This window comes from Zootoca vivipara, chromosome 2 (assembly GCF_965207765.1).
Source record: "Zootoca vivipara chromosome 2, rZooViv2.hap1.1, whole genome shotgun sequence".
Taxonomy (NCBI): Eukaryota; Metazoa; Chordata; class Lepidosauria; order Squamata; family Lacertidae; genus Zootoca; species Zootoca vivipara.
Window position 1 is genome coordinate 117,627,077 of NC_142584.1, and position 11,402 is coordinate 117,638,478.

General features: G+C 46.4%; 1 protein-coding gene across 1 annotated transcript; it reads left to right on the forward strand.

Annotated features, from left to right (window-relative positions):
- The first annotated feature begins 3,267 nt into the window (after positions 1-3,267).
- LOC132591805 (uncharacterized) lies at positions 3,268-11,057 on the forward strand. The gene is made up of 6 exons (XM_088663733.1): positions 3,268-4,971; positions 5,796-5,922; positions 6,755-6,858; positions 6,964-7,090; positions 8,182-8,271; positions 9,256-11,057. Exons 1-6 carry the CDS (start codon positions 3,307-3,309, stop codon positions 9,852-9,854), a joined length of 2,712 nt encoding a protein of 903 aa, XP_088519859.1. The 5' UTR covers positions 3,268-3,306; the 3' UTR covers positions 9,855-11,057.
- The last annotated feature ends 345 nt before the right edge of the window (positions 11,058-11,402 follow it).

Below are 11,402 nucleotides of genomic sequence, written 5' to 3' on the forward strand. Positions count from 1 at the left end.
AATTGCTTTAGCAGAGTTTTTCATTGTGTAATTGAAGGTTATATATGTGTGTGTATGTGTACATATGTATGTATGTATATGTGTGTGTATTTATATATGTGTGTGTGTGGACGCGCACACACACACAACATACCTATATACACAACTTGATTGTGTAAAACAAACAAACCTCTAAGTGTCTTATAAAATTTATAAAATAAAACGTAAACATGACTGCTTAAAAAATATTTAAAAGCAAATATTTGAAAACATTCAGAAGATTAAAAATCCAGGGCAGTTAAGTAAGAGAGGAAACATTTCTACATGTCTGGATAGGCTTGCCTAAATAAAAATGTTTTAAGTAGGTGCTTAAAAGAGTGCAGTAAAGATGCCTGCTTGATGTCAATAGGCAGGCAGTTCCAAAGTTTAGAGGTTGCCACACACTGCATCAATTTAGCCTCTCTTTTTGATCACCCCATTTAAATTGTTCTATGTATATTTTTGGGAGGGGCCATTGGTCAGTCTCACCCAGGGCTGCAGTTGTCTGGGGTTGCAGGGGGTGAGTGGGTGGTAGCAGGGTCCCTAAGACAGCATCCTAGGAACCCCAGCACCCCAAAAGTGACTTCTGCCTCACCACTGCAAAATGCTGGTGCTATTTGCCTTCTTAATAGCCAAATACATTAGGTGCTTCTACGCAGCTTCAGGCAGCTTTGCAATGATCATCACTGAGGGAAATGCAAAACATGCTCTGGAGCTTCATTAACTACAAACCCTGAAATTTGGGGGCCCCTCCAAACTGGTGCCAAAGTTTTGCAATCCTGACTTGCCCCTCGGTCATAGTAATACATCAAACTGGGATCCCTAGAACAGGCATAGGCAAACTCAGCCCTCCAGATGTTTTGGGACTCCGATTCCCATCATCCCTGACCACTGGTTCTGCTAGCTAGGGATCACGGGAGTTGTAGACCAAAAACATCTGGAGGACCGAGTTTGCCTATGCCTGCCCTAGAATTTGCAATTGAATAGTTTCAAGTATGGAGTTGCTGTACTGTATTTTGAAAGTCCTTTTCATTGATATTTTTCTAACAGATAAAAGCCTTCTGTCATCTAACTAACACAGGCATCTGGGAGGGGCTTCACACATTTGCCAGAATGACATAGTCCCCTGTGTGACCCATGTTTTATGTGTCAATGGCCTTTCAGGTGATCTCCTGGACATGGGGAACGTGCCTGTCTTATATTTTTGCACTTGCTTCAACCCATGTCTGGAACTCCAAGCATTGATTAAACTTCTGTTCCAACAAACGCTGGGCACAGGAATTCATGGGAGCCAAACGCATAACAAAATGTTCAATGCATACAAGGTTATCCATACAAATTACTGAGAGGCAGTATCGCTGAGAGGCCCGTATCCTTTGGGGTGCTTATTCTAAATGAAGTATAAATATAAATAAAAACTTTTGAATATTTCACAGGGACAATAAGCACTTGCTGAAAGCTATAGGGGTGGGGTTGTCTCTCACAGTCATCATGAATAAGCAGCAAAAAAGAGACTTTGGGGATTTAAAAAAACAGGGTTTTTTATGTCATAAACCAGGGGTGTCAAACTCAAATTCATCGGGGGCCGCATCAGCAGTTTGGTCACCCTCAAAGGGCCGGTTGTGTCTGTAGGACTATGTGTCCACTCTTTATTATCATAAATTATTGTCACTGCATTCAATTATTACTGTTTTTTGTAATAATGTAAGCTCATTCCCGCCCCCACGCGGATCACATTCCTGCGTCGTGGCGCGTGTGTGGGAGGGGATGTAAACGAGGGAAATTTGAACAAAAGGTGGGGATTGACGGCTTCCGGGGCGGGGGGGCTCAACTAAACCTTCGGCAGGAAGGAGAAAGCCACTGCTGGGATTAAAAACCTGCAGATGGAAAGAGGGCTTCCCTCTCCCGCCCTGCGCACACCCAAACCCCGCTAGGCAGGATGCCACACGCTGCAACCCACCCCATGCTTTGGAGAGGGGCAGGAACATGTGGTGCAGCGCCAACTCCCTGCTTTGCTTTTGCATCCTCCCTCCTCAGTGCCAGAGTCCCTTCCCCTCGCTGAGGGAGGGAGGGCAGCGGATTTCCTGAGGAGGAAGGCGGCGGCAGCAGCCCCAGCGGACGTGCATCTTCGCCTCAGAGCTGCTCTTCCCCCCACCTGCGCTGTTGTCCCCCCCCCAAAAAAATCCCCCTCCCACCTACTCAAACCGCGAGGCGACTCCATCTGGAGCCCTACATCACGAGGGGCTGAGAGGAGGCGGCGGCAGAGCGGGAAGAGCAGGAACCCGTGCCGTCGCCATCTCCTCCCTCCCGGCCGCCCCCCGGGGAGCAGCTCTGCCGGAACTGAGAAGCCAAAGGGCGGCTCGGGGGTGGGGGGCAGAGCAAAAGCCAGGCACCCTCCCGAGTGTCTATGAGGAGAAAACGGGGGAAGAGAAACCCGGCTCCATCAAGAGAGCGACTGTTGCGCTTGCCTACTTCCCCCTCAGGCTCACTCCGCGTCCCTTTCGCCCGCTCGCTCGCCCACCTCCCGGATGCAGCCGAGGAGAGGAAGGGAAGCGGCGGGCGGCGGCTCCCCAGTGCCGCCTCACTCGCTCTTGGAGACAACAGCAAAGCCCGCCCAAAAAAGCTCTGCTCCGTCCCGGCACCAACTTTGCCGGCGGCGCCTGTAGGGCTTTCCTACCTCCTCGGCGGGCTTCCTCCTCCTGCCCCTGCATCTCACTTCCCCGTCTGGCCGCTGTGCCACCGCCTCCCTCAGCCTCATTCGAAATTGAAATTCCCTGGCCAAGGCCACCAGCGCGGCTCCAGCGCCCCGGCCTCCGCCTGCAGCCCCGCCCCCGGTTTTGACCCTCGGCCAATCGCAGGCTCCAGAACTACTGTCAGCGGTTAACGGCGGCGGCTACGCGGGCCACATGACGAGGTCTGGCGGGCCGGATTAGGCCCCCGGGCCTTGTGTTTGACACCCGTGTCATAAACCTTTATGAGCCAGTGCCTGCTTCATATTTATATGTCTCTGTGTGAATATATATACATTATAGTTTGAAAAGCTGATTTCGCAACTGACATTTATAAACAGATTCTGACTTGGGAAATAAGGAGCCTCCGACAATTTTATCCTTGGATGAACAGTGCACATTAAAGCTCATACAAATTCCCTTCCCTTAAATTTCAATGGGTGCTTCTATTGAAAAGCAGTGATTGATTTATTCTTCTTCTCTTTCTCCCTGCCCGCGCCCCCCCCCCCAAAAAAATTAGACTCGGCTGGATTGATTCACAGTGACTGCCTCTTACGCAATGGGCAACCTGCAGAATAAGATGGAGAGGACAATCGAAAGGAACTGCTTGGGACCACAGTTCAGCATACAAGAGGCATGGAGCGGTTCCCAAAACCCTACTGAAGAATCTCCACTGGAGTCTTCCCAAGAGGATCTTTCTGAGTCGGAGGATGAGAATTTCATTCTGGCACTGGAGAGCAGTGTGGAGGAAGAGAAGGAACCTTCCGGTTCCGACACGCTGAACTTGCCACTTCCAGCACAAGCCGAAGCCCATCGTGGCCAAGTTCCCCTGAGCAGCACCCCAAGCGTGTTCCTAGAGCTGCATAGAAGCAGACGCCCCCTAAGACAGTCCTCCTCCACATCCCTTGAGCCAGAGGACGCCACCGCTATGGAGCCACCAGCCAAAAGGCAGAGGATCTCTTCCATGTGGAGATACTTCGCGACAATAAGCAAATTTGTGGTCCAGTGCCATCTCTGCCATGGGGCGGTTCGCCTCGGGAGGCCTGACGGTTGCCAGCTGGTGGGAACCACTGCAATGCACAGTCACATGATGAGAAAGCACAGAGATGTCCTTGACAAGGCGTCAGGAAGTGGCAAGACTGCATCTTCCAGGCCTCGCACCCGGTCTGTCTCAGGCACTTTGGGATTGACGCCCGCTCTTAACAAGGCAGCAGGAAGTGGCAAGAGGACACCCTGCCGGCCTCGCACTCGGTCCATGTCAGGCACTTTTAGATTGCAATCCACTTCACTGGCTTGTGTAGCATGCCAGCCAATGGAATTCCTTTTGCTAGAGAGCACCAGCAGTCAAAATTTTGAGTCAAGGGATGGCAACACCATGCTGGTACAGGAGGACCGTGCAGAGGAAAGGGCACTACCAGTACTCAAGGAAGGAGGAGCCTCTGGCTTCAAAAGGCCCCACTCCCTAGTCGTCAACTCCTCCACCTGCTCTGGATCCTTTGAGCCAAAGGTTGCCACCAACATGGAGCCACCAGCCCATCATGGGAAAACGTCCTTTGTGCGGAAGCTCTTCACCAAGGATGCCAATAGCAAATCTGTGGTCCGTCGCAATCTGTGCCATCAAACTGTTAGTCTTGGGAAGCCCTGCGGTTGCCAGAAGGTGGGAACCACCACCGCAATGCACAGTCACCTCATGAAATGCCACAAAGATGTGGCTGACGAGGCCAAAAGAAGCAGCAATACGACACACTCCTTCCCTCCTAGGCAGAAAAGAAAGGCAAATGACAGTCCCTGTGGAGGAAAGATGGAAGAGCAAGACTCTGTGGCAACTGACACAGGGGGAAAAGCAAGGGTAGCTCCTCACACCGTCCAGGTGAGGGGCAGTGTGACATCCTCAAACAGAACCGCACAGGAGATCCTGGGTGAGGAGGACGTCCTCAGCTCAGACGCTCGGTGCCAACGTTTCAGGCATTTCCGCTACCAGGAGGCCGAGGGACCCCGAGAGGTTTGCAGCCAACTCCACCGCCTTTGCCAACAGTGGCTGGAGCCGAAGAGGCACACCAAGGCTCAGATGCTGGACCTGGTGATCCTGGAGCAGTTCCTGGCTGTCCTCCCCCCGGAGATAGAGAGCTGGGTCAGGGAATGTGGAGTGGAGACCACTTCCCAGGCAGTGGCCCTGGCCGAAGGTTTTCTCATGAGCCAAGCGGAAGACCAGAAGGAGGCTGAGGTGAGAGACTATTTTGCTCTGGTAATTCCAAGGCCCCAATCCTTTAGTTGTATTTGGATTCACTGATCAATCTTCCAGCTGATAAATTACCAGATCCTCTCAGGTGCTAGGATCAGCAGATGGGGGGCCCTCTTGGTAGTTCCTCCACCCTCAGAGGTTTGGTGGGAGGCAGAAGGCCTTCTCTGTGGTGGCCCCTAAGCTGTGGCACTCCTTCCCCATAGAGGTACATCTGGTTACCTGCACTATACAGCTTCCAGTGAATGCTGGTGATGCTCATTTTTTACCCTGGCTTTTGAGGTGTATGCTTTTGGGACTCACCTTACTTTTATGAATCCAAGTTTTGAATTGTTTTTAGTATTGTGTATTAATGCCGCAACCTACCCTGGGACCTTAGAGTGAAAGGGAGGGTAAATAATAATAATTATTATTAATTATTAATATTGGCCCAAATATGACGTACATTGAAAAGTTAAGGTGGGGGGGAAGACAATACCCGAATATAAGCCGCTCCCTTCCTCACTTTCTACCTTCCTGGCCTTGGGGGAGAAGACGGCAGACTACGTTTGGGACAGGCACTGCAATGCCATGCTCCTGGCTGCATACCCGATACTTTCTTGTAAGGTGGCGAATATAAGTTGCACTTTAACTTTTCAAGATCACATTTGGGGGGGAGTGTGGCTTATATACGGGCCAATACGGGAATAGTAACTTAATACTTGAACATTTACTCATCTTCTGTTATTTAATGGCACCCCTGGCCTTTGCCTGACCTGTTTCCTGTCTCTCTCCCCCCCCCCACTTCCTTGCATGGGCTCCTATCTCAGGTGCAGGAGATGTCATCCAAAGCAACCTCACGTTTCATGAAGGCAGAGAACATCCTGCAGGATGCCACCGAGAGGCCACTGTTCAGGGAGATCAAGCAGGAGGCTGACATGGGCACCACCTCTCTGGGTGAGGACCATAAAGGAGCAGGTTTCAGCATGGTCTCTCCTTCTCTTGAATATGCCTGGATCCTGTGGGTTGCGTTAATGTTTCCTCTCAGGAATCTTTGTTGGGTGGAGACACCTCTCTTTGTAGTCCACCTTATTTAAAGATAAGATTTGTTTCATTGAGTTCAGACTGCATAGGAATACAAACCATAATTTTCAATACTGTATATATATGCATGCAGAGAAAGATTAGGGACAAAGAAAGCTGCCTTATTCTGAATGAAACCAACCACACTCACTAGTAGTGACTCTCCAGGGATTCAGGCAAGGAGTCTTATTTATCCTAGAGATGCTGGGGGGATGCTTTTCCACCAAGTTATGGCCTCTCCCCCTCATGGATTTCCACTCAGGTGGCCTCCCTATTGATATTATTAATTCTGCGCACGTGGAAGCTGCTGGATGAACAAAACTCACCCTTGTATTGAACTAAAAATTATCCAGTCCAAAAATGTAGTTCAGAAGCTTTGCTCACAGAACATAACTTCAAACAACTTAAAGAACAGAAGTTGCATTTACTTAGCGTCATAACTCTTACACTGCTCATAGCATAAAGCATAATAACTTATTTCACAAATACTGTGTATTCCAAGTTAAAATCAGAGCTCTGTCTCTTCTCCATTGCAGCCTCTTTTAGCCTCAGGCTATATTGCTGGAGATGGAGAATAACACACCCATTCTCTTCAGCAGCTTAGAACAAAGAGACACCACACCCAACATGGATGCCTACTAGATTAGCATTTGGGCTAAATCACAGGGCCTAAAATGCCTCCCCGTTTTCTTCGTCTTCCCAATAGGATGTCAAACAACATTTGGAGACAGCGAGATGACCCCAGAGGTTCCTTCTAGACCTCCTCCTCTTTGTGCCGGACTGGGAATGGCTTCTGCCCAATTGGAACAGGTACGGGGTGGGTGGAATCATTGGGGAAATGGGCAGGGGACCACCCGGGTTCCTTTTTCAGACCCCGCAAGAGGTGTGGGATTTGATGGGACATCCCTCTTTCAGGTTCCCGTGTCCCTTGAAGAGGTGGCAGTTCGTTTCAAAGAGAACGAATGGGCTTTGCTGGATCCGGGCCAGAGAGTGCTGCACAAAGAAGTCATGGAGGAGAATTATGCGAATCTGGTATCTTTAGGTAAGGCTTCTTCTTGCTTTTGCCTGATAGATCCCGAGAGGAGGAATAGTTGCTGCTCTTTGTATGCGGCAGTGCATTGTGGGAAACGTCACAGCGTGAGACAGTAGCTAACAGGGCCTTTAGTGTGGCAGGCTCCACCCTGCAGAACTCCCTGTATGTGGAGGTTCGGCAGGAGCCATCCCTGCCTTCTTTCAGATGTCTCTTAAAAACTGTACATTTTAGTCACATCTTTACAATATGGATTCCCCCCCCCCTTCAGCCAGCTAGTATCTGTTGCTGTTATACTGATGTTTGTAAACACGTTTTACAGATATTTATTTATTTTTTATTATTTTAAAGTTTATTTATACTTTTCAAATTTATACATTTCTCTAATTTCACAATCATTTTAACATTTCAACGTTTGACTCCCTTCCCCATCTTTCTGCGGTTCCTTAAATTATTTTTTTATATCTTCTGCATATTGTATGAAACTGCAGGTTATTACAGTAACCCTGCTGGTGTTTTTATCTGTTAGCAATTAATCTGTAAATATTCAATAAGGCGTTTCCATTCTTTTAGAAAAAGTTTATCTTTATTTCTTAAATAAATAAATTTATCATAAATAAATTTCAATACAATTTAGGTAGTTCTGGCCCTGTAACTCCCAAAAGAAAAGCTTCTGGTTTTGTTTTTTATACAAAGGTTATTTTGAACATCCTTTTCAATTCATTATATATCATATCCCAGTAAGCTTACTGGCTTACCATTTTACAGATATTTATTCTGATTTAATTGAATTTATGCCACAAGCCTCCTTGATATATGCTATGAAAGTGCAGGTCAAAAGGAATCAAATAAGCTCTGGCCCCATCCATGTTGTACTTTTAAGGCAGAATTATACCATTAACCAGGCCCTATGCCTATTAAATAATCTATGACTTGCAAAAGTGTGGGGAGCAGGACTATTATTATGATCATAATTAGGTGTCTGTCAGTATGCTCTTTTTGTCATTGATGCTGTGCAATGTGTTTTAATGTTGTACTCCACCCTGATAAAGGGGAGTATATAAATTGAATAAATAACAATATCTTATTTCTCTCAAAAAAAGGATTACCAATTTCCAGATGTGGCATCACATTGCAGAAAGAATGGGAAAATGAATTCATTGAGGACTCTGAAGAACAAGAGACATTAGCAGGTAGGTGCTTAATTGAGATGGGACTCCCTGCATTTTTGGCCTAGCAAGTTATGTAGATACCTGGCAGACATTTTTATTTCTGTGAGACCAGACTCCCATGCCCTCCTTAATTAAGCTGGTGGGCACCAGAGGGAGGCAGGACCTTTTTAGTGGTGTCTACTGCGCTCTGGAATTCACTTCTGAAAGAAACAGCAGGGGCTCCCCTCAGTTTAAAAAAATATTTATAAAAACATACCTGTTTTCTCTTACCTGTAACTGAATGCTGAAGACGTAGCTCTCTACCCTGGCCTTGAGACCTGAGACGTGTTGTGAGAGCCCATCCCTTTCCCGGGACTGTAAAATTTTCTAAAATCCTTTTTAAAATTACGAATTTTATATTGTTGTAAACCACCCCAGGACCTGCTGACGGAGGGAGGATTTACTACTGCTAATAATTTATGCTACTTGTTTCACACACAAAAATATTTGGTGCTTGGTTATAGAAAAACCTCAAAGCAAGGCACATGTTGTATCATCAAACTACAGTTTTCCCCTGCAGGATTTGGGTTGTGCTTCGCCCAGTTAAAACAGAAATTCAAAAGATTAAAAATAGTAATAAACTACAAGCACATCAGTATTCTAGATATCTGGGTAGACTTGTCTGAGCAAAAATGTTTTAAGCAGGTGCCAAAAAGGGTGAAGGCACTTGTCTCATATCAATATGCAGTGAGTTCCAAAGTATAGAGACTTCCATACTAAAATATCAATTTCCTACAACTGCGGAACATATATAATGTGGCGTGTGTAACAGTTGTTGTTGTTGTTTAGTCGTGTCCGACTCTTTGTGTAACAGTATCAGTTACGGTACTATTTCCTTTTCACCATCAGAGGCTGTTTAATGTATTTGAAAGGATTTGCCTCCCCACTCAATATTTTCTACTTTCTTTGATTCTTTGAGTTTCCTTCCTGATTTGAGGATCTGTTCCTCCTTCTTGATTCTTTCAGGTGATGGGCGTGAAAGGGATGAAGAAAACATTCCTCAAGGAAAGAAAATTGAACAAAAGCAGAAGTGGAGGAAGAAACGCTTGGCTTCTGTGGGGGCTGTCTTCCGTGAAGTTCCAATACTAGCAGAACATCATGCAGGCAAGAAAAGGAATATTGAGAATGGAGAGAGACTGTTGATGTGCTCAGAGTGTGGAAAGGGTTTCATTGGCTGGATGAACCTTACTAAACATCAGAGAATCCACATGGGAGAAAAGCCACATGAGTATTCAGAGAACAGGAAGCAATTCTCTCACAGCTCAGACCTTAGTGCACACCAGAGATTCCGTGTTGGCGAAAAGCGCTATAAATGCTCAGAGTGTGGAAAGAGCTTTGTTCAGAACAAGTACCTGAGAGTGCACGAAAGAATCCACAGAGGGGAAAAGCCGTACAAATGCTTCGAGTGCGGAAAGAGCTTCAGCTGGAGTGGAAACCTGAACAGGCACCACAGAATCCACACAGGGGAGAAGCCGTATCAATGTTCCCAGTGCGAGAAGAGTTTCCGCCATGGATCAAGTCTTAAACTTCACCAGAGAATTCACGCAAGGGAACGCACTTTATAAACATCGAGGTTTGGGTGGAATACACATGTTAATTCACATTACAAAATTTGCACATGGGAGAAACTCAACGGCTAGGAGCCGGCACGCCCCCAAACTTGGCCCTCCAGCTGTTTTGAGACTACAACTCCCATCATCCCTGACCACTGGTCCTGTTAACTAGGGATGATGGGAGTTGTAGTCCCAAAATAGCTGGAGGGCTGAGTTTGGCTGGCTAAGAGCCATGAATCACATTCAAGAATCCCCACAGGAAATGAGTTTGGGATCAGCATCCTTCAGAGCAAACCGCTTTAGGTCGTAGCAAAGAATGCCAGGAGAGTGTGGCTATGATGGTATCCCTTCAGGAGAAAGCACATGAATAATTACAGCAACCTTCACAATCTGGTGCCCTCCAAATATTTTGGACTCCAATTCTCATCGGCCACATGCATCACAGCCACTGGGTTCCCCCAAAGAACTTGGGTGGTGGTCTGTATTTTGTAGCAAAAACCCACCTTCGCACCAAAATACAGAGCAACCACATAGGATTTGCACCAGCCTGGGGCTATTGGGAGTTGTACTGCAGCATCTCGTGGCTTCGATGTTTTTGAATATCATTTATCACTGTCCCATTGTATTTGAAAGGAATTATTGGGCATCATTTTGATTGACTTGTTTATTTTTAGAGTCACATCCCCCCCCCCTTATGACTTACTGGCATTGCATTGTAGTAGGATGTGAGCTCTTTCATCATTTCTGTGGCTCCTGGGCTGCCTCATGTGTAGCAGTGCAGAAAGGCGAGCGTGCTAAACCACAAATGCTATGCAATGCAATGCAATGAGCTATTTCTGCTTAGTTTTGTACACAGCACACACATTTTGATAAATAACAACCTTTTGCATTGCCTTGGCTACATTTGATAATATGTCTTAGAGATGCCAGTTTTGTGCGGATGCCTTTTGGACATATAGACTGGATCTGAGCACATCAAAGGAGAGTTTCACTTAAACGTGTTGTAAATTTAAACAGGGAAATCCGGGAGAGAAAGACGGGACTCCACAGCGCCATCTGGTGCCATAGTGTTGTATGTGATGGGCACTATGTATATAATGTGCTGTGTGTATTTTGTTACTATTTGTATTTTTGTTACTATTTGTATTCGTTGCTCTATGGTTATTTTTTCTCTTTTAAATCTGCAAATAAAGGTTTTTTTAAAAGGAAACAAAATTTTGGGGAAATTGTGTGACCAGAGGCCTGGCTTTCTTTTTCTTTTAGCTAGTGATTGAAACTCCACAATTTAAAGCCTTTGAAAAGCACAGCAGCTGGAGGCAGCCGTAGTTCTGAATCCCAGTTTATGGGATTCATGCGTGGAGAGAGTTGTTTTTGCATCCAGGTCCTGCGTTTGGGCTTCCCATTAAAGGGATACCTTACCTCCCATTCACATCATACTTTTAAAACACTATTAGAAAGTTGGAAGGGACCCCAAAGAATCTCAACTAAAACATCCATGACAGAACGCTTTAGTTCAGACTCCTTTACTTCAAATTGCTTTAAACAAATGGGCAGGAATCA